At 52.8% G+C, this 22,978-nt stretch overlaps 2 protein-coding genes across 3 annotated transcripts in view; one reads left to right on the top strand and one right to left on the bottom strand.

The window, feature by feature from the left end:
- Nucleotides 1–5,911, top strand: part of Dnah14 (dynein axonemal heavy chain 14) — a 170,970-nt gene extending 165,059 nt beyond the window's left edge. Inside the window, 4 exon segments of the mRNA XM_070023147.1 lie at nucleotides 2,429–2,559; nucleotides 3,152–3,315; nucleotides 5,213–5,359; nucleotides 5,644–5,911. Of these exon segments, the coding sequence (XP_069879248.1) occupies nucleotides 2,429–2,559; nucleotides 3,152–3,315; nucleotides 5,213–5,359; nucleotides 5,644–5,853 (652 nt within the window). The 3' untranslated portion in view covers nucleotides 5,854–5,911.
- A 1,520-nt stretch (nucleotides 5,912–7,431) lies between these two features.
- Lbr (lamin B receptor) overlaps nucleotides 7,432–22,978 on the bottom strand; it is a 29,315-nt gene continuing 13,768 nt past the window's right edge. For both annotated transcript variants that reach the window (XM_070023252.1, XM_070023251.1), the window contains exons 7-14: nucleotides 20,832–20,886; nucleotides 17,477–17,668; nucleotides 16,974–17,077; nucleotides 15,976–16,101; nucleotides 10,892–11,060; nucleotides 9,544–9,624; nucleotides 9,339–9,461; nucleotides 7,432–9,174 (exon numbers count right to left, since the gene is read on the bottom strand). In XM_070023252.1, coding sequence (XP_069879353.1) covers nucleotides 9,014–9,174; nucleotides 9,339–9,461; nucleotides 9,544–9,624; nucleotides 10,892–11,060; nucleotides 15,976–16,101; nucleotides 16,974–17,077; nucleotides 17,477–17,668; nucleotides 20,832–20,886 — 1,011 coding nt within the window. In that variant the 3' untranslated portion in view covers nucleotides 7,432–9,013. The remainder of the gene's footprint in view (nucleotides 9,175–9,338; nucleotides 9,462–9,543; nucleotides 9,625–10,891; nucleotides 11,061–15,975; nucleotides 16,102–16,973; nucleotides 17,078–17,476; nucleotides 17,669–20,831; nucleotides 20,887–22,978) is intronic.

The following is a 22,978-nucleotide window of genomic DNA, read 5'->3' as shown; positions in this document are numbered from 1 at the left end:
GAGAATACTCATTTTAGGGCGGAGTCCGTCCACCAGGGGGAAGGTCCAATGGACCTGGGCTGCCCTGCCATGCGGCTGCCTGGGCCTCACAGCAGAGGGGGTTCCTCCTTGAGTTAAAGGGGCTAGAGGATGCCCCTCCCCAAGTTTAAAGACTTCCCCTCTAAATCAAACTTGTATCCCTCCATGCCCCTGGGGCAGGGTGTAGGGGGCGGTTTGCCCTCAGGCCGGTTGGCGGGGGATTGTTGTAAACAGTCCCTCTTAAAGTGCCCCTCCTGCCTGCATTTAAAACAAGTCCCTCTCCCCTATGGTCTTGGGGTTCCTCGGCCCTGGGCTGCCAGCGCCTGAGTAATAGCCTCAGTCATTGTAAACGCCTGAGCCTGTAAAGCTAAAGCTAGTGATTGGGACTGGTGCTGTTGCGTTTCCACATCCTGTGAGGTCACCACCCATCGGCTCAGGGAACTCTCTCTCAATCCCGCGCAGGCTATGCGGTGGTCTGCATTCATCCCTTCCCCCGTCCCTGCTAGCATGGCATAAGTAATAGGTTGAGCCTGCCGGTTACTCTCTGCTTGCACTCTGCATTCCTCCTTAAAGAAAGCACACCATTTCCAGTCCTTAGGGACACACGGGTGATAGGCAATGTCTTGTAATAGGGTCTGGGTCCAGGGAGAGTTTGGGCCATCCTCCGCCACCGCCTGGCGGAGCTCTTTAAGATCCTTAGCTTCCCATGGATACCATTCCAAGGGCCTGTTAGCTCCTGGTGCCAGATTGACTGGATACGCTTGGGGAAGCGAATCCTGTGGCCGAGAGTCTGGGCTCTTGGGTGGCCCTTCCTTTCCAGGGCTCTTTGGTGGCCCTTCCTTTCCAGAGGAGGTCTCCGAGGAGGTTACTTCCCCGGCCCTCGGCCCCTCCATAGAAGGCTGGTAGGGGTCTGGGTCTTGCAAGTCCCTCTCGCAGGTCTCGTAGGGCGCCGTACCTCCCCTCCAATCAGGAGAATAGGGAGGGGGCCTCGGACCGTCAGGATCAGCTGGGTCAGAGGGTAATTTTTACCCTCGTTTTGACTTCTACTGTGCACGTCTCAGTCCGTTATCAATTGGATTTGACCCTTTCCTTTTCCTTCTCACTTCCCACATCCTCCTGTACCCCTTCTAGGCCTAATGTTGTCTCTTCCTCCTCCTTCTGTGAGATAGCATTACCCATATTTAGGGTTTCACTTACCCCGAGAGACCGCTTAGCCTCGGCCGGTATCTTTTCCTTTCGTGCCCCACGTTGGGCGCCAGATGTTGGGTCTTCGTCCGTCCCACAAAAGACGGACGGGGTCCGAGGAAAGGTAAGTGCGGCGCTTGCCCGTTCCCTAGCCTCCCTCAGCCCAGGAGACAATCAGACACAGCGGGGAGCCAAATCCAGCAGGTAGAAAAACTCGTTTATTAACAGAGAGCAGCCCCTTTTAAAGACAAAAAGGGCGGGTGGTATGGTAAGGGAGGAAGAGGAACCAATCACTGTCAAGGTCACACCCTATCATTCACCTGAGCCTTCACGGGCTGGTTAGGCACTGATCAGAAGGTCAATTGGGCTCTGCCCACTCTCCTCTCTCCCAGAGCCATCTTGGCTGGCCATGTGCTCTACAGTAAATTAGGCTCTGCCCACTCAACCCCCTCCCAGCGCCATCTTTGCTGCCCATGTGCTCCACATGTGTCACCTGTGTGTCCACACCTGTGTCCTCACCTGTGTCCTCACCTGTGTCCTCACCTGTGTCCTCACCTGTCCTCACCTGTGTGTCCTCACCTGTGTGTTCACCTATGTGTGTCACCTGTGTCTTCACCTGTGTCTTCACCTGTGTGTACTCACCTGTGTGTCACCTGTGTCCTCACTTGTGCGTCACCTGTATGTTCTCACCTGTGTCCTCACCTGTGTCACTTGTGTGTCCACACCTGTGTCCTCACCTGTGTCCTCACCTGTCCTCACCTGTGTGTCCTCACCTGTGTGTTCACCTATGTGTTCACCTATGTGTGTCACCTGTGTCTTCACCTGTGTCTTCACCTGTGTCCTCACCTGTGTGTACTCACCTGTGTCCTCACCTGTGTCCTCACCTGTGTGTCCTCACCTGTGTCCTCACCTGTGTCCTCACCTGTGTGTCCTCACCTGTGTCCTCACCTGTGTGTCCTCACCTGTGTCCTCACCTGTGTGTCCTCACCTGTGTCCTCACCTGTGTCCTCACCTGTGTGTCCTCACCTGTGTCCTCACCTGTGTGTCCTCACCTGTGTGTCCTCACCTGTGTGTCCTCACCTGTGTCCTCACCTGTGTGTCCTCACCTGTGTCCTCACCTGTGTGTCCTCACCTGTGTCCTCACCTGTGTGTCCTCACCTGTGTCCTCACCTGTGTGTCCTCACCTGTGTCCTCACCTGTGCATCCCACCCGTGTCTTCCCCCAGGTACATGACATTCGTCACGCTGTGGAAGCATAAATCCCAGCCGATGCCTGGAGACTTTGCTGACCCGGAGGGTCCCCCTCTCGGGGGCTTCCCTCAGCGCTACTGGTTCCCCGCCTTCTTCTTCCCACAAGGTGAGGGGGGGATGGGAGGGGGAGGGGGCCTGGCCTGGCCCACACCGGCCCAAACCTGTCACGGCCCCTGCCAGCTGCTCTGCTTTATGGCAGAGGCCCAGCCCTCTGCTGCCCGCCCAGTGCGTCCAGCTTAGCTCAGGCCCAGCTCCAGGCCCCGGGTGTGAGGCCAGAAGCTGACAGCCCTGGGCCATGCCACAGGGTGGGGTGGGAGGGGCAGGAAGGACTCCTCAGCTTGCAGGTCCTTACGTACTGGCCACTTCCCGCCATGGGCCGGGGACGGTGGAGGAAGGGGAGGAGGGGGAGGTGGAGGAGGAGGGGGAGGTGGAGGAGGAGGGGGAGGTGGAGGAGGAGGAGGAGGTGGAGGAGGAGGGGGAGGTGGAGGAGGAGGAGGAGGTGGAGGAGGAGGTGGGGGAGGGGGAGGTGGGAGAGGGGGAGGAGGAGGAGGAGGGGGAGGAGGAGGGGGAGGGGGAGGAGGAGGGGGAGGTGGGGGAGGAGGGGGAGGAGGAGGAGGTGGGGGAGGAGGAGGAGGGCGGCGGCGGCAGGCCAGGGCTGCCCTCAGACCCAGGACGGGCTCCTGTGGCTTTCTCGGAAGGTTTTCTTGTGGCTGTGCTGCAAGACTACGGGAGGTCCCAGGGGCTCCCCATGAACATCCTTGGCTTCTCTCACCACGTGATCTCCGACACACACAGCCACGACGACCCAGAGACCTCCCCAGGGCTGCCCAAGATGCTTAGCATAGCCGAGAAAGCCTTCAAGGTACTGGGACCCCCAAGGCTGGGAGGGACGCGGCCAGCCGGGCCCCGACGGGAGGCCGCCTGGAGTTCAAGATCGCCCAGGCCCCCAGCCGCCGGGGGCCAGCCGGGCACAGGCACTGCGTAGCCCGATTCAGCTACTCCAGTTGCACCTGACGAGCGGATGGCAGTGAACTTGTATTGCTTTGGGGTGATGTGGGCCTCGTGCATGCCAGACAGGCGCGCGGCCTCGGCAGCCACCCACCGCAGCCCTTTTATAGATGTGCTTATTTATTTATTTTGTCAGTTGTGGGGTTTGAGCTCTGGGCCTGGGCGCTGTCCCTCAGCTCTTCAGCTCAAGGCGAGCGCTCCACCACTTGAGCCACAGCGCCACTTCTGGTTTTCTGGTGGTTTATTGGTGATAAGTCTCATGGACTTTCCTGCTGGGGCTGGCTTTGAACTGCGATCCTTGGATCTAGCCTGCTGAGTAGCTCAGATGACAGGCGTGAGCCACTGATGCCCGGCTAGTTCTCTTGTTTAGAGGGACTTTGTCGGTCAGCGCAGGGTCATGCGGCTCATCACCTTCGGACAAAGCCCTGTGCTCCCAGGTCTGGGCTGCGGTGGATTTTCTGTTCCTAGCCTCTCTATGGAAATGACCACCTCAACCCCCACAACTCTGTCAGTGGGGAAGTCACTCCATACCAGGCCTGCTTCTGGAAGCTTCTTTCCTGCCGCTGGCAGGTGTCGGTCAGTGGCAGCCCCTGAGATTTTCTCTCCGGGTCTGAGGGAGGCTCAGGAGGCGTACCCTGCTCTCCTTGCTCTCCGGAGGCCATCCTGACCCTCGAGCAGACAGGACTTTAATGACCATTCGCTGACACTGTTCCACTGCTCAAGCTTGAACTCACCTGCTTGGGTTTCCCTTTTTCTCCGGTGTGGTCTTTGGCTCAGGAGGTGGGGCCGGGACTCCCTCGTGGGCTGGGTCCTCGCCTGCTGGGGTTGGTTTAGGGTTTGCTCTGTGCTGAGCTTACCGGGGCCTCGTGTCTGCGACAAGGGCACGGGACCCATGGGGCTGGGGAAGGGGAAGGGTGCACATGTCTGTGTATCCTGGGGGTGGGGGGGGACACCACGTGCTGCAGCCCTGGTCTTTGCCCTCACTGGGTCCAGGCCTCAGAAGGCTGGTGTAGGGGATGGGTGGTCGTGGGGAGGGAGGGAAGGAGGGAGGGAGGGGGGTGTGGAGGGATGGGTGGTCCTGGGGAGGGAGGGAGGGGTGATGTGGGGGATGGGTGGTCCTGGGGAGGGACCTTCTCCATTGTTTCGGCTGTATACCAGGGAATGACTTCAATTCAGGTAAAGATGGCTTCCAGGTGCAGTGAGAGGCGCTTCAGAAAATGTCTTTTATGGAAAAGACCCCTGTTTTGCACGGCCAGGCCACAAAACATGAAAGGAAGCCGAGACTCTTCTCCCCGTGGTTACAGCGCCCAGGGTCACATTTCTGTAAATCCCATGTGCAAAACCACTCGCAGAGTAAGTCAGAAATATAAGCGCTCTCCGTGAATCCTCAAGGTGTCACACAGCTGGGTCCCAAGCTCAGCGTGACAGCACCGTGTGGTACCGGGCAGCAGAGGCCTGGAGCCGCCTGCACGCCGCCTACCGGCCCCGGAGCCCTGCCTGCACGCGTACAGTGCCACACGTCCACGCGCGCGCACGTGCATGCCGCACCGCGGGGCACACGCTGGGAGCAGAGGGGACGGCTCAGCAGCTCCCACAGCTCGCTCCGTTTATTCATCACCTTGTGTTATTTCTCAAATGGAAGACAGAACCCTTTCCGGCCTGTTTCTAACTCCCAGAACCTGGCTGAGCAAGCACCACACGGCCCAGGCTGCCATGCCAGCATCTCCTCAGACGCCTTCTGTCCACTTCAGGGCTCGGACGATACTCACGGAGGAGTTGATGTTTTTGGTTTATTCATCGAGGGGGCCCGGTGGGATTATGAACAGAAAGTGCTAGAAGACTCGCTGCCTCTGGAGATGTGCTGTGATTTCCCCGACATCCGCTTTTTGCCAACACAGGTACCACCCCCCGCCCGTCACCCCTGACCTCACAGGAAATGCCATGTCTCTGTACAAGATGCTGACAACAGCTGCACAGAGCCAAAGCCTGACAGGTCCCAGACCACCTCTGCCCACCTTAGAGCATGGACTAAAGTCACCATGCAGCAAACACCAAACTGTTTTCCAGGCGAAATTTCCATCTCATTCGAGCCTTAACTGTAATTTAACTCACAATAAATTCCCCCAAACCCAGCTTACTGAAAATACTAGTTTCACGTGACTGTTGCTTCCTCTTTTTTAAGATTTCTACTGACATGCCCAGTGCTTCCGACAAGACAGATTCAGACCTCCACACTTTTGAATGTCCAGTTCACCAGACACCCGAGAGGTCAAGAATTTTCACAAGTACTGGCATCCCGACAGCTGTGACATCCGTGCATTTACCAACAAGGAGACCCCCAAGCCACTGGGTCACCATGCAGGTCGCACTACTGTGCGAAAAGAATGAATAAATTTCCATACCACCCCCTGCAGGCTAGAAGCAGGTTTACAGGAGCGGAGATGTCCCCACGTGGGCAGTGCCCTTGACGCGTCTCGTGCACCCCGGCATGCGTCTTCCCCAGCACGTCACTGGCCACCTCACCACGGGCGGGAACCATGTGCCTAGAAGGCCCCAGGGCACTCTGGGCGCAGGGATGCAGGTGTACAGGGTGTCCCAGGGAACGCTCCCTCAGGCCTCTGCAAACATAGCCACCTAACGGCAGCCTCCAGAGCCTCTTCCCAGCGACACAGGCTTGCAGGAGTTCCTGCAAAAGCCTCAGCCCCCGGGCGCTACCCTCCAATTGGGCCAAATCTGACACAGCAGCTGATCCGGCTCCCGGCTGAGTGGGCGGTGGGCCCACAGACACACTTCATCCCAGAGCCAACTAGGGGAGGCCACAGCTCACTCCTGGAGGGTTGGAAGAGGGCGGGGTGTGCGAGAACCTAACCACACACACTGCCGTTCAGAAAGGAAGTGCAAGGCAGAAGATTAGAATTTTAACAAAAGGCAAACAGGCGAGGCTCAGGTGCAACCCGCTGAGATAGTTAAGAATTCATCCATGGTGGGCCAACAGCCCAAGCTCTGTGACCACCACCACCAGGCTTTGTCCCAAACAGGAACCAGATGTGGGCCGAGTCCTGCTAGTGCAGGAGTGCAGGGAGCGGCACACCCCCACCACTGGGGGCACATGCACCTGGCCATGGGGGAACAGTCCCGGCCGCTGCGCTGAGTGCCAGGCCGACGGCAGACTCCTCGGGCCCTAGCTCCCGAGTGTGAAGAGGTGGGTGTGTGCGCGCTGAGTCTGCACGGGCCCGGCTCCCGAGTGTGAAGAGGTGGGTGTGTGCGCGCTGAGTCTGCACGGGCCCGGCTCCCGAGTGTGAAGAGGTGGGTGTGTGCGCGCTGAGTCTGCACGGGCCCGGCTCCCGAGTGTGAAGAGGTGGGTGTGTGCGCGCTGAGTCTGCACGGGCCCGGCTCCCGAGTGTGAAGAGGTGGGTGTGTGCGCGCTGAGTCTGCACGGGCCCGGCTCCCGAGTGTGAAGAGGTGGGTGTGTGCACGCTGAGTCTGCACGGGCCCGGCTCCCGAGTGTGAAGAGGTGGGTGTGTGCGCGCTGAGTCTGCACGGGCCCGGCTCCCGAGTGTGAAGAGGTGGGTGTGTGCGCGCTGAGTCTGCACGGGCCCGGCTCCCGAGTGTGAAGAGGTGGGTGTGTGCGCGCTGAGTCTGCACGGGCCCGGCTCCCGAGTGTGAAGAGGTGGGTGTGTGCGCGCTGAGTCTGCACGGGCCCGGCTCCCGAGTGTGAAGAGGTGGGTGTGTGCGCGCTGAGTCTGCACGGGCCCGGCTCCCGAGTGTGAAGAGGTGGGTGTGTGCGCGCTGAGTCTGCCTGGCCCGCATTCCCTTGTCTCAGCACGCCTCCCCCCCTCTCTCTACCTCCTTTCAAGCTCCACCTTGCTGGCCAGGGGCAAATGAAGACCCCCAATAATGTTCCCAGAAAACATGGGGCGGGGGGATGTGTCTTGGTACCAAGAGTCCTTGCCCAAAAGACAAACGAGGCTGCAAGACAACCAAAGCAACATCTTTATTTTCTAAGATTTTTTTCAACTTAATCTACAGCTTAAAATTAAAACCTCATTACCAAGCTTATCAAACAAACCTGCCATAGACAAAATTAAAAACAAATGAGCTGCTCCCAGAGGTGGGGGCAGGCGGGGCCACGCCACGCCACGCCACGCCACGCCACCCTCCCCCCCCCCCAGCACGGGCACAGCGCACACAGACGGCAGGGACAAGTGCGAGAAACACACCGACTCGGGTACCAGCACCAACGCCGGCACGCCGCGGCCAGGGACGCGGAGCGCAGCCAGCCGCTGCCCCGACAGTGCACGTGTGTCAAGGTGGAACTCAGGCCCAGGCACTGACAGGCTGAAGCTAAGCCACGAGAAAGCAGCCCTGCGTGCTCTGTGCTCTCTAGACAGAGCGCCTACCGGGAGTAAAGTTTTGTAGACACAAAAGATGTACAAAATGCACAGCATAAATGTGCGGAACAGTGAGCAAAAATGCTGCCAAGTTGAAAACTCAAAACATATAAAAATACTAGCCCAAAGTGGCAAATTTTCAAATACCAATGTGTAAAAATGCTTAAAATAGTGATGTTCCTCAAAAATATATTTTCTATCTGCAATGGTTTATAAAGGCCAACACACATCTGCAAATTGAGGTAGCAAAGCCAAATTCACAAGTTCTGGATTAAAAAAAATACCTCTTACATTTTAACAGCGTCTTCTGTACAATAGGAAAAGAATTCTAATTGTTTCAAAAATTTTTAATTCACATTACTCTAAAGTGTAAACCACTGAAAATGTCCTTTGCTACCCAGCTCCACATCCTGACAATTCCCTGACATTCAGAAATCTGAAGCCACCGTATGCATTACGTAGAAGCGAGCTTTGTATTTACATTTTCTCCCAGCAGTGCCAGTCCCTGCTCTCACTTCGCACAGCACTGAACGCGTGCATCAGGTTTATTTGTATCACATAACAAATGCCTTCAACAAGAATAAGAACCCCATTTCCTTCCCTGGGTTTGAGATGGGGCTTCTCCACGGTGTAGCCGGGCCTTGCGCTCTTGAGCCTCCCAAGTGCTGAGATCACACCGGTCCTGTCCTTGCTGCCCCCACGGGGAAGTGCTCTCCTTGCTGGGGAGGGACGGTGAGGACTTTGCCTGCCTGGCAGGCATTCTACCAAGCCCAAAATTCTATTTTAATGCAGTGAACCATAGTGTATTTTAACACTGTTTTCATCTTTAAAAAAATCAACAGGCAAAAAAAAAAAAAAAAGCAAAAGCAAAGAACGCAGCTTGGAAGGAAATGAAACTATACACATCAAGAGCATCCTTTTGGGCGGGAGCCTGGGGCCGGGGGGCTCTACCCCCCGCCCCCCCCCCCCCCCCGCCACGCAAATGCTAGATTCTTCATTTGTATTTGTTCCTTAGGTGAACGGGTAAAACTTTAATACGAACACAGTGAACCCGACTACATTAGAAGACCTACTCTGCATCTATGGTCCCAGCTCAAAAAGACGACACAAACTCAGGGCCCGCCAGTGCACAGAGTCTAGGGACTCTCCGTGGGCGCGGGCTCAGTACACGTAGGGGAGGAGGCGGTAGGGCACCCGCCGGCAGTACTGCTCCCAGGCCAGGCCGTACTTCCTCCGGCAGTGCTGCTCGTCCCGGGCCTCGCGGTGGACCAGCAGTGCCGTGAAGTAGATGACGTAGAAGTAGGGCAGAAGGTGACCAAAGCCTGCAAGCAGGGGACAGATGTCTACTAGACCCGTGCTTCTCTCCTGCCTCGACCCCCCCTTACAGGGGACCCTCCCAGCCCCCCGCAGCAGATGAGGACACGCACACGGCACACGGCACACACCGTGCACACCGCGCTGGGCCCCAGGAGTGCGGCCCGCTTACCGCAGGGCAGGGACCAGGCCAGCGCCATGACCAGGTCGCCCAGGTAATTGGGGTGGCGGACGAGGCCCCACCATCCGGACACCAGCAAGCTCTTCCCAGTAGAAGTCTGAATCGTTTTTAAATCTACACAGAAACAAAGGCACACTTAATGACCTCTAAGAAAGAGACTTAAACCCCCACATCAGAAACAGAAATCAGAACTCACGCGCAAGCTTTGGGTCCGTGGGATTTTTCCGGAATGCATTTTTCTGAGAATTTGCACATCGGAAGATTACATATCCACAAACTGAAATGTTAAGTCATACTTTTGTTAATAATTTAGATAGTCTAATGTTAAACATCATCTAGAATTTCTCTTACAAATCATTTCTGGGTTCTGAGGAAATGTCCTGATGAGAATGTGATCTTTTAAAAACAAAAAAAAACATTCTTTTGGAAGTGGCTCAAGTGGTAGAGCGCTCGCCTTGAGCTGAAGAGCTGAGGGACAGCGTCCAGGTCAGAGTTCAGGCCCCACGACTGACAAAAAATAAAAATGAACATTCTCGGTTTACAATGTCAAACAGTAGTTGGGGGCACTGCACTGAGGCGGGAACTCAGGCCTCACACCGGCTAGGCGGGAAGGCGCCTCTTCAGCCACGCCCCTAGCCCTATTTGGCTGTCTGGATGGTTCTTTCCTTCCGGCACATCCCTGCTGCCTCGGCCAGGACCAGAGGGCGGGCCTCACAATCTTCTCAGTGGTTGGGTGGAAGGCAAAGACACCCCCTGGCAGAGGTGGTCTCTGAGGTCTGCATCATCATCCACCATGGCTCAAACCCGCAGTGAGGCAGAGTGGAGTTAGCAGCCCCACCAGGAAGGCCACGCGGGCCCAGCTGCAGGCTACGCTGGGAGCGGCACGCGTGTTGATAATGCCAAAATGAGCTGGGTGCCACTGGCTCACGCCTGTAACCCTAAACTGCTCAGGAGTCTGAGATCTGAGGATCACGGTTCAAAGCCAGCCCAGGCAGGAAAGTCTTGATCTCCAACGAACCACCAGAAAACCAGAAGTGGCGCCGCGGCTCACAAAGTGCTAGAGCACTCGTCTTAGCAGGGCAGCACCTGAGCTTAAGCCCATCACCAATAACCAACAGGCCTGCTGGCACAACAGAGGACCATCTTCAGAGTCCAGAGTAAACAAAGGCCTCTGCTGGCCACTACTCACTAGACGGAGGAAGGACGGACACACACACACACGCACACACATCAGCCAAGGGTGAGATCGTATTCACCCAATGGCTCTGCATTCCTTCCGCGTCACACGCCAACTCCCCTCCCCTACTTCTGACCCTCAACTGGGCAAAAACAGAGCCGCTCAACTCCCCTCCTCCCCCTGCCCCTTCCCCCCTCCCCACTTCCCTTTCTCCCCCTCCTCCCTCCCTTCCCACCCCTGCTCTCCCCCCTCCTTTCCCCCACCATCCCACCTTGCCCATGAAAGGACTTCAAGCCTGAGCTGTGACCAGTGGGAATGGCCGTGACAGGCAGGCAGGCAGGCAGGCAGCTCCATGCGCAACACTCACGTTTCAGGGCGGTGGAGAGCGCGGCCACAGGCCACGACAGGTCCTGGGGGTGGCGGACCAGGTAGAAGGCCTGGAGGCTATAGGTGAACGGAACCCATACCAGATCTCCAAATGCCAGCATGAACCCAAACCCGTCGTGCGTGATGTCCATGGTGGTCAGCAGAGCCTCCTGTGCACACGGACAGACAGGGAGGAGACCGCTGGGGACGCACAGTGCCCACACACATCCCACTGCTGGCCACGACAGCGGGACCGCAGCGGCCTGCGTGGCACTGGGTGGCGACCCTGACGAGCAGGTGCGCGCCCGGGCGCTCCTGCCCGGCTGTCTACGGCTTGGTCTCACCTCTGCCCCTGCCCAGGGCCTTCTCAGCGGGGCCACCCGAGTCGGGGTGGAGAGAGAGCTCCTCTCTCCAGAAGTGGGGACCACTTTCTACTTCCGTCACCCACGCCCGGCAGATCTGGCAGGGAATGAGCAGGACGCTGAGGCCACCAATTCCCACAGCAGCCCGCACGGCCTCCCGTGGCACAGGCGCCTCCCTTGGCACTGCACCAAGCGCATCCTGGCAGGCCAGGGCCCCTGGGCTGGACCTGACCTGGGCCCACAGAAGCCCCTTGCTGCCCAGCACGCCTGGAATCCCAGCTCCTCCAGCAGCTGAATATTGAGGATTAAGGTTTGAGGCCAGCCCAGGAACAAAGCACACTAGACTCCATCTCCAAAACAACCAGCCAAAAGCCAGACTGAAGGCACAGGCCTAAGAGGTGGAACATGGACTGAGCAAACAAGTTCAAACCTGGGACCTGCCAAGAAAAGTTCCTAGCTTAAGAAAGAGATTAAGAAATAAAATGCTCATTCATTCCTATCTAACAATAAACCTAACAAAGGAGGAAAGAACCTCAAAAGAAAACCATAAAGCTGAAATCCTTCTGAGCTCCAATGATCAATGTTCAAAGCCAGCCTGAGAAGGAAAGTCCATGAGACTCATATCTCCAATTAATCATCAAAAGCTGGAAATGGAGCTGTGAATGAAATGGCAAAGCGCCAATCGAGTACAAAAGCCAAGGATGAAGCCGGGCGCTGGTGGCTCATGCCTTGTAATACTAGCTAGTTAGGAGGCTGAGATCTGAGGATCGTGGTTCAAAGCCAGCCGGGGGAGGAAACTCCATGAGACTCTTATCTCCAATAAACCACCAGAAAAACCAAAAGTGGCACTGTGGCTCAAGTGGTAGAGCGCTCACCTTGAGCTGAAGAGCTGAGGGACAGCACCCAGGCCGAGTTCAAACCCCACGACTGACAAAAAAAAAACAGCCAAGGATGAGTGCAACCATGCAGTACTAACACACACAGATAAACAGACATGAATGCAATGTGTGGAAGAAAAGAGACCACAGAAGACAGAGATGGCCAGTTTAGGAGAATCAGTATCAAGAACACATCCACACTGCCCCAAGGTCATCTACAAATGTAACACAGTATCTATCGAAATCCCAACATCAGTCCTCACAGAGATCTTACAGCTCACATGGCAAGCTATTCTTGAGCAGCCAGAGCAACCCTGAACAACGATGCCAATGCTGGTGGTCTTCCAACACCAGACTCCATTATTCTATAAAGCCATTCCAAGGCCGGGCGCCGGTGGCTCACGCCTGTAATCCTAGCTACTCAGGAGGCTGAGATCTGAGGATCGCGGTTCAAAGCCAGCCCGGGCAGGAGAGACCGTGAGACTCCTATCTCCAATAAACCACCAGAAAACCAGAAGTGGCGCTGTAGCTCAAGTGGTAGAGCGCTCGCCTTGAGCTGAAGAGCTGAGGGACAGCGCCCAGACCCAGAGTTCAAGCCCCACGACCAACCAAAAAAAAAAAGCCATAACAAAAAAATTGGCTTGGTAGCTGTCCAGAAGCAGATCCTAAGACCAATGGGACAGATCAGAAGACCCGAAAATAAGAACATGCATCACAGCCAACTGCTATTTGACAAAGAAACAGGAAACACACATTGGAGAAAGAAGACCTCTTCACCAGACAACACCAGAACTGGACATCTACAGGCCGACTTAAACTGGAGCCCTGTCCCTCATGCTGCATCAACTCAAAGTGGATCAAATACATGCCTGTCAGGCTGAGACCCTGCGACTACAGTGAAGCCAACTTGTCAGCATGGCAGAAACTTCCTGACAAGAATTCTAGGGGCTCAGCAAATAGAAGAATTGACAAATCGAACTGCATTAAGATACAAGGCTCCTGAGCACAAAAGGCCTTGCACAGTAAGGGCAACAGCCTGGGCTTGAACCCCAGTATCAAAAAAGACAACAAAAAACTTAAAAAAAAAAAAAAGTAAAAACTAAAACCCCAAGGAATCAATAACCCAGGTAACAAACGGGCAAAAGAGCTGAACAGATACTTCTGGAGAAGTTTAAAGGGCTAATAAACACATGAAGAAGTGGTTAGCATCCCTGATCAAAAAGGAAATGGAGGGCTGGGAAGGTGGCTCAGTGGTAGAGCGCTCACCTTGCATGCCTGAGGCCCTGGGTTCCATTCCTCAGCACCACATAAGCAAAAAGAAAAAAGCCGGAAGTGGCGCTGTGGCTCAAGTGGTAGAGCGCTAGCCTTGAGCTGAAGAGCTGAGGGACAGCGCCCAGGCCCAGAGTTCAGGCCCCACGACCGGACCCAAAAAAATAAAAAATAAAAAAAAATAATAAAGGAAATGGAGGCTGAGATCTAAGGATTGAAACCAGCCAGGACATGAAAGTCCATGAGACTCTTATCTCCAATTAACTTGGCAGTTGAGGCTCACATTCTATAGCAACAGCCAAGAACACAAAAGCTCAGGGATAGCACCCAGGGCCACGCTCAAGCTCCAGGATCACTGAAAAAAAAAATCTGAATATTCATGTTCACTACAGCACTATTTACCATAGCCAAGTAATGGAAATAGTTGGATGCCCTATAACAGAAGACAGGTCAATAAAATGTGGGGTAGAACAATCAAATTATATCATTTCCCAGGAAAAGGATGGATCTGGAAAAAAAATGATACTCAGTGAAGTAAGCCAGACCCAGAAGGACAAAAAGCCATGTTTTCTGTCATGTGTGGATAACAGAGCCAAAAGACAAGCTCCCAGGTACACACACACGGGGAATCCGAATACACACATGACCATGCCAACTCAAGTGTCACATGCTACACACCGTAAACCTTCAGAAAAATTCCGCGGGATAAGCCTGAGTATCAGGAAACGGAATGGTTTTGAATGGGGAGGGAACAGGACACATGCAAATGAAAGAAGGGAGGTGGTGGAGGAGGACAGTCCTGTGAGAAAGGAAAGCAGTCTCTGGGACAGAAGAGGACTACGGGGAGGGGAGGAGGATGGAAGGGGTGCCGTGCTGGGTGCGTAAGACACGTCCTTGACTGAGACTACCCTCCTGCAATCATTTGTAGATTAAAAACTTTAGAAAGGGCTGGGAAGGTGCTCAGTGGTGGAGCGCTGGCCTCGCATGCGTGAAGGCCTGGGTTTGATTCCTCAGCACCACATCTACTGAAAAGGCTGGAAGTGGTGCTGTGACTCAAGTGGTAGACTGCTAGCCTGATCAAAAGCAGCTCCAGGATAGTGCCCAGGCCTGAGTTCAAGTCCCAGAACTGGCACCAAAACAAAAAAAGTTTTTTTTAAAAAAAGGAAAAGGAAAAAATGGCTAACTCCATGGATATTTCTCCAGAAGATAAAAGGACCAAGGATTTTTTTTGCGGGGGGAGGAGGTGGGGTGGGCGACCCTCACTACTCCCTGGCAGCAGGGGGAGTGAATGGGCCATCCTCACTACTCCCTGGCAGCAGGGGGAGTGAATGGGCCATCCTCACTACTCCCTGGCAGCAGGGGGAGTGAATGGGCCATCCTCACTACTCCCTGGCAGCAGGGGGAGTGAATGGGCCATCCTCACTACTCCCTGGCAGCAGGGGGAGTGAATGGGCCATCCTCACTACTCCCTGGCAGCACTGAGAGGCCGCTTCAGCAAGAGCCAGCCACTGGGGCGGAGTCCGTGCAGTGAGGGGAGCCGCCATCAGAGCAGCTGGGCTGCCCCTACCCCTGCCCTCTGTCTCCACCCTGCAGAGCGGGTGCAGGGTCACACCACAGTCACTGAGTCTTCCTCTGTCTTGCATGAAATGCCAAATTTAAGACCAGCCTCAGTGCAGGGAGAAGACAGCAATGGAGGGAGAACGTCGTGAAGAACTCAGTGCACGTCCTGTACAACTAACTAAAGGCCGTGAGAGGAGGACTGGGCTGGAGGGGTGGGTGTGAGGCACCGCATGCACAAGCTGCTTTGTTAAGTACTAATTCCTGTGTACAACTACTTAAATTTACTCTTGTCTCTGAGTATCTTTTTTTTTCTTTTTGCCAGTCCTGGGGCTTGAACTCAGGGCCCGGGCACGGACCCTGATCTTCTTTTGTTAAAGGCAAGCGCCCCACCACTGAGCCACACTCACAGCCCCGTCGCTAAATATCTTGTAACTGAAAAATTTGTATATTATTTGCTCTATTAACCTCTCTTAGTGGACAGAGATGATCTAAGTTTTGTGAGCTTTTTTCCTATGGTTATACAAAGTATGCTTTCAGACTTGGACTTGTTTGCTGTTCCTACGGCAAACCATGTTCAGTACATCTTAGCTATAGAAAAGAAAGCCACAGGAAAGCCTCCGACTCAAGAGGCTTACTCTCCAAATGTCAGCAGACTCTCAAGCACCTTGAAACTGCGCTGCGCTGACATGGAACTGCATGCCCCCAGCACCAGGAAGGCAGAGGCAGAAGGAAGGGGGATGCGCCTGGCCAGAGCCACACTCAAGACTCTGCTGCAAAACAAAAACAAAGGCTGACACCTGTCATCCCAGCCACTCAGGAGGCTGAGATCTGAGGATCGCGTTCAAAGCCAGCCCAGGCGGGACAGTCTATAAGACTCTTATCTCCAATCAACCACCAGGAAACCAGAAGTGGCGCTGTGGCTCAAGTGGCAGAGCGCTCGCCTTGAGCAGAAGAGGTGAGGAACAGCGCCCAGGCCCAGAGTTCAAGCCCCACGACAGACAAAAAAAAAAAAGTACCTCATTCCAGAGAGCATCTACCACATACAGGAGCTGGAAACTGTTCACCAAGATCATTGCCAGGGATGGAGTGGGGCGGTTCTGCACTTCCATTTCAGCCAAGAGCATCACCAAGTTAACAATCACCTGAAATAAAAGAGCAGTCTCAACGGCCCCCAGTCCTTGCTCCGCAGGGACCAAGGCCCAGGCCAGGGCCAGAATCACCGCCCTGTGCCAGCACTGGGAACAAGACATTTCAACACCGTGACCACCGGGCCACAATCCAATGAGATGCAACACAACTTCCGGCTGTTCCTGCCACGCACCGGCGACCTCACTGGGGCCATGAGAAAACACCCAGGGCTTCCCTACAAGTGACCTGGTCTTGTTGCTCCCTATAGCAGGGCACAGCAGCCTCCTACAGAGGGCGCTGCAACAGCGCTGCCAGGGCCGGGTCTGCAGCTTGGCTAACGGCCCCGCAGAGGGGGTTACTGCAGTTACGCAGCGGCGGTCACTGTGTGGGCCTTCATGTCTACACTGGGAAGGGGGGCAGGGCAGAAGGGAACTCGGCACTCTCTTCTATAAGTCTGAAATTAGGCTAAAACAAAGTTTTTATTAAAAAGGGAATAAACCAGAAGAGAGCAGGGGAAGGGGCGACACTGCCCCAGAAGTAATGTCCTCTGCCTGACTTATGTAGCTGTAGCTCCTCTGTACATCACCTTATAATAAAAATTAAGACAAAAAAGGAAATAAAATATGGCTTCTCTTATTTTAATTCATGTACACAAGCACAACATGAATTCAAAAGTGTTAAAAACAATGGAATAACCTCGAACAAGATATCCGCTGGCAAATACTTGTAGTATGAAGACACTGAGGAAGACAGAATTATGGAAAACTAATACTTCCTAAAAGTCTACACCTACTTCTTACTCTAAAATTGCTTATATTTCTTTCTAAACAAAAGATGAATGTACACTGTTAAAATAAAATAAAATTTAAGAAAGAATAAGACATACCCATCCAATCAATCCTGGACGCAATTCACAAAAGTATTTGAGATCAAAAGTGCCAATTCGAGGGTTTAGTTCACGGCCAATGAAGAAATCATAGACAGCATTTCCTGAGAAGGGAAAAGGTTTTACCCAAACCACGACCCATACCAGTGTGAGTATGTAACTCCACCTCTGGCTGCAAATCCGTTACAGGTAACAGCTGCTGCAGCCAGCTCCCGCAGCCCAAGAAAGCTGCCAGGTTTTCCAATGTGAACTCATTTTTTAAATAAGCAACTTCAAAAAAACATTTAAATCCTTTAGGCAAGAATCAACCCATTTGCCACTTCTTATTTTTGTGGGAAAATAATTATCCTCTTCCTTTAAGTTCCTTTATTTTTCTTACTTTGCTTCATTCCCCATAAAATGAAGCTAGGAAGCTCTCTAGAGATGGTTGCCGGGCTCTGGGACACCCAGCCACAGGCGAAGCCCCACAGGCGAAGCCCCACAGGCGAAGCCCCACTGCTCACCAGAGCTGGCGGGCGCCAGCTCACTCCTGGGCACCTTCAGAGAGCGAGCATAGAGGTAAACACTCAAGACCACCGAAAACACTGTGGCCGCGAGCGCCAACTGAAGGAAGTGGCTGTACACCCAAGAGAGTTCCACGCCCCAGAAGACAGCTGCTCCAACCCCTGCCAACGTCAGGGCGAACGCGTAGAACCCTGTAAAATAAGAAAGCAAAATGTCTAACACATCCGCCAGCTCAGGCTCGCCTGCGATTCACACCATTATAAAGAAACAGGATGTGTTCTGTGGTTTTTTTTCATGAGCTCGGGCCTTGCTAAGTCGTCCAGACTGGCCTTAACCTCCAGGTCTCCCTTGTGACCTCCCACGGGCTGGACTACAGTATGCCCACCCTATGCTCTTAGACAGGGTCTCATCAACTCTTTTGCCCTAATCTAAAACCAAAACTCTCCTGATTACCTCCCAAGGAGCTGATTATGACAGGACTGAGCACCAAGCCTGGCTCACTATCTGCTATTAACATCACTGCCAGGAAAGATATAGAACTTTACTGTCATAAAACTGAAAGAATCTCAAAATGCACTGAACCCCAAAGTCAAATGGCTAAAAAATGAACAAAGTTAGGCCAACTATACATTTTAAACTCCAGTGCTATTACCTAATGGTAGAGTAACTAAGTACAAAATTATCAGTATTTGTGCTTGAATTAGCTTGTTAATAATGGTTCAGATTCTAGTCATAGTCTACTATCTAGAATGTCTCGGAGCAGAGGCCACAGGGAAGCCAAGGCCAGGCCAGCCTGGAGGAGCAGGCACCATCACTGGCACAGCAAAACAAACCTCCAGTCGGCCCTGGTGGCTCACACCTGTAAACTTAGCTACTCAGCAGGCTGAGATCTGAGGGTCATAGTTCCATGCCTCAGCCAGGGCAACTAGACTCTGATCTCCAATTGACTATCAAAAACCACAAGTAGAGCTGTGGCTCAAGCGTTAAGAGCACCAGCCTCGAGTGAAGAGCTCAGGGACACAGGGACAGTACCTCAGTCCTGAATTCAAGCCCTAAAACCAGCACTAACAACAAAAAAACAAGACAGGCTTCTCTCCCACTGGCTTAACAGTTCTATGTCTTTGAGATTCCAAAGAAACACAAACACATTTCTTAGAAGCCAACTGATGCCCAGAATACCACTAAGAGAAATCTACGGGCAAGGGCAAGCAACTGACTGACATAGGCCCAGCTCGCCAGCACACGGTAAGGAGCAGAGCCTAACAAGTGCTCCATCAGCAAGGAGTTTGCCAGAACACTGTAAAGGTTTAAGCACCCCTGGGAGTCTGGCACTGAGCTCACACACTTGACACCAAAGGGGCAGATGAACCCGGTAGTCAACACCAGATGAGGTACTGATGAGAAAGTATTCGGTCAAAAAGCAAGGGTGAAGGAAGTAGCGGTGGGCCTGAGTGGAGCTCGGGAGTTTCCCATTCTGGCATGGTAGGAGCCAGGCTCAGATCTGCCTCTCCTCCCGCTATGACGCAGGCTCAGAGGTCCCTGTGGTGTGGTGCGGTGCGGTGCGGCGCAGCACGGCCTGTGGCCTGTGATCAGAGGCCAACAGCTCTGCAGCGCACACTGCTGCCCAGTGCAGTGCACTGGGAGTGCACCCTAAGTTACCGGGCATCCGTAACAAATCCTCAAGAAAGCGAAGACAGCCGGGCGCTGGTGGCTCACGCCTGTAATCCTAGCTACTCAGGAGGCTGAGATCTGAGGATCGCGGTTCAAAGCCAGCCCGCGCAGGAGAGACCGTGAGACTCCTATCTCCAATAAACCACCAGAAAACTGGAAGTGGCGCTGTAGCTCAAGTGGTAGAGCACTCGCCTTGAGCTGAAGAGCTGAGGGACAGCACCCAGGCCCAGAGTTCAAGCCCCACGACCGACAAAAAAAAAAAAAAAAAAAAAACAAGAAAGCGAAGACACCCTACCTGGTACAGTAAAATGGATAATCATTCAAGGAAATCAGATTTGCAATATTCTATCAGTCTTCAGATGGCAAAACCAGATTGATAGCTCCTGCCACATGAGAAACTCGAAAATCTGTTCAGTTCTTGAGTGCCAATGAAGCACTCCTACTATAACTCAGTGGTGGTTGTACTGGGTACTCGACGGTCTGAACTAGGGACTAAGAAGCAGTTGTACTGTGTACTCAGCAGTGGTGAACTGGGTACCCCTTCTAGAACCCAAAGGCCTCCATCAGCATGAGTCTCAGCTCATGAAGCTTTGTCGAGGAGGCAAAAAGTTTGGATGAATGAACAAAGAGCACTAAAACAGGAAGACACAGTACCAGAGAATAAAACAGGGCATGGAAGAGGAACGGACCCCAAGGCTTCCCGAAAGCATTTCAGGGAAGTTTCCCAGGAAAAGGGCTGAGAAGAATGTGACACAAACTCAAAAGACATCTCACAGGCCAGCCAACTGGCCAGACCAGCCAGGCCAGCAGGGGTTGGGGGGGGAGGGGGGAGGACACCCACACCAGTGCATAGCTCACAATGGTAAGATCACAGATGCACAGGCACGGTACTTCAAATAGTGACAAGTCCATTTGAAAAAACAAAACTAGAGCTGGGCACCGGTGGCTCACGCCTGTAATCCTAGCTACTCAGGAGGCTGAGATCCGAGGATCACAGTTCAAAGCCAGCCTGAGCAAGAAAGTCTATGAGACTCTTATTGCTAATTAAAAAAAATAAAGACAGAAATGTCTCTGGGGCTCAAGTGGTAAGAGGGCTAGCTTTGAGCCAAAGCAGCTCAGGGATAGTACTCAGGCCCTGAGTTTAAGACCCAGGATCAGCACAAAAAAAGAAGAAGAAAAAAGAAAACAAAACTAGCAGGCATAGTGGCTCACCCCTGTAATCCCAGAACTTGGAAGGCTGAGGCAGAAAGATGCAGAGTTCCAGGCCAGCCTGGGCTACCTAAAGACCCTATCTCAAAAACAAACAGGAAGGGAAGGACAGAGAGAGAGAGAGAGAGAGAGAGAGAGAGAGAGAGAGAGAGAGAGAGAGAGAGAGAGAGAGAGAGAGAGGGAGGGAGGGAGAGAGAGAGAGAGAGAGAGAGAGAGGGAGAGGGAGAGAGGGAGGGAGGGAGGGAGGGAGGAAGGGGGGAAGCAGAGTTGGGGAGGGGAAGGGTGGAGGGAAACTAGATGTCAACAGTGACTGATGAGCTGTTACTTTATGTGGCATAAGTTTTACATATTGGTTTATCTGCATGACTTTCTTCAAACTACTGAGATGGTTTACTACTTAAACTGTGGTGTCACCAGCTTTGACAGTTTGAAGAGTAGAAAAGTGGCCAACTCATTAGTTTTAAAAGGCATCACCATTTAATCTATACTCGAGTCTTCTTCCATCCACAAGAGGTGTTCCTTCTACAACCTTAAAAGAAAAACAATTTTAAATTAAAAAAGCAAACCCAACTCACTGGACTGTACATTTTAAATAGGTGATTGAATGGCATGTCGCTATATCTCAACACAACTATCGAATTCTTTCAAGGCACAATATACAATGTCTTCAACTTCATCACACCCCATGAAGAGGACCTTACAGTAGGAAAATACAGTAATACGCTGCAAAAACCTTAGTATCTATCCAGTTCTTCGATGAAGCAGTTCCACCCTCAGGAACGTATCTTAAATACAAATCAATCAGAAACGCTCAGAGCACCCGACCAGTGTGACAGCCACGCCCCGGGCCAGAAATAACCACTGTCTTCCCACTGCTTACAATGCCATTTGCTCACCGTCATGAGGTTCTTTCCAAGTAGGTTCTGCCCCACTTACCCAGTCTACCGTAGCCGATATCATACCACCGACGCCACTGCTCACATGTGCGCACTCACCCGGTGCTCATTTACTGTGCACACATGCACGCCCCCCGCCCAGTGCCTCTAGGAGCAGGAGAGCTCACACTGTGTGGGAACCACCCAGCTCTTCCCCTGGCAGGGTGCATGGCAGCTCCCGTGAGAAGTGCAAGGACAGCCATATTCTAACGCCACGGCAGCAACGAGTCAGTACTAAAATGGCACCATCTGCCAGCACCCTCTCATGAGCGGAGAGAAGCATGAGCCTGTCTGAGATCACTCGATAGCACCTGGTCATTGCACAGGATCCTTATCAGAGGTATCTATTACAGAGGGTGAATAGACAAGCACACACACACACAAATAGACACATATGCACATATGCAGAGAATCACTGTATTATATGTTTATGTATTTGTAATTATATGTTACATGTATACTGAGAATTACCATCCAAACTGCCTCTCTAAATATTATCTGCTTTAAAACAGCCTCATCCTACATTAATTGGAATTTGACTACAAAGCTTTAACAATGACTAAAGTCCGTAATTGCAGAAATCTATGATAGACCCAACTCAGCCGCTGGTGAGATCGGGTGATCCTAAGTCCACACACTGTTTGCAGCTATAACCTCCTGTCATCGGCACGAACTCCTCCTAACGGAACTGTAACCTCTGCTTTACAGCTAGCAAACTTTGTAATGCCCTAAGACTATGATCCTTATTCACTGCTTCAGAATCACGTTCCTTTAAATATATCTAAGAAAAATATTCTACATTAAGAAAACTACACTTGGGACTGGGAAGGTGGCTCAGTGGTAGAGCGCTTGCCTTGCATGCATGAGGCCCTGGGTTCGATTCCTCAGCACCACATAAGCAAAAAGAAAAAAGCCGGAAGTGGCGCTGTGGCTCAAGTGGTAGAGCGCTCGCCTTGAGCTGAAGAGCTGAGGGACAGCGCCCAGGCCCAGAGGTCAGGCCCCACAACCGGACCCAAAAAAAAAACAAACTACACTTAGCAACAGAAACAAATTTAAAAACTATCATGAGATTGAAAAGTACACAGAATGTTCTTGACAATGAATTTCTAAAAGGGACAAAAATTAAAGTCATGAAATTTTTACAAAGCCTAAAAGATATACTCTGATGTCCCCTGACCTCGGAAGACTCTCAGTTAGTGATCTGTCAACCTAGCTACTCAGGAGGCTGAGATCTGAGGATTGCGGTTCAAAGCCAGCCAGGGCAGGAAGCTCCTTGAGACTCTTACCTCAAAAAGATCAAAAACCAGAAGTAGTACTGTGGCTCAAATGGCAGAGCACTAGCCTTGAGCAAATAAACTAGGGACAGCACTCAGCCACTGAGTTCAAGTCCCAGAACTATGACCAAAAAAATATCTGAATCAGGTTTTTGGGGGGTTTCTCAGTTGTAGGGCTTGAAATCAGGGCCTGGGCTGTCTCTGAGCCTTTTTGTGCTCAAGGCTAGCACTCTATCACCTGAGCCAGAGCCACTTCCGGTTTTTGAGGGGTTAATTGCAGATAAGAGTCTAATGGGGACTTTACTGACCCAGCCAGCTTCAAACAGGGATCCTCAGATCTCAGCCTCCTGAGTAGCTAGAATTACAGGTATGAGCCACTGGCGCCCAGCTATATCAGGTTTTTAAATTTCTA

The sequence above is a fragment of the Dipodomys merriami genome, unplaced genomic scaffold (assembly GCF_024711535.1).
Source record: "Dipodomys merriami isolate MVZ:Mamm:240054 unplaced genomic scaffold, mDipMer1.0.p SCAF_158, whole genome shotgun sequence".
Taxonomy (NCBI): domain Eukaryota; kingdom Metazoa; phylum Chordata; class Mammalia; order Rodentia; family Heteromyidae; genus Dipodomys; species Dipodomys merriami.
Note: the sequence above shows the minus strand (reverse complement) of the source record. Positions and strands in the feature narration are given on the sequence as shown.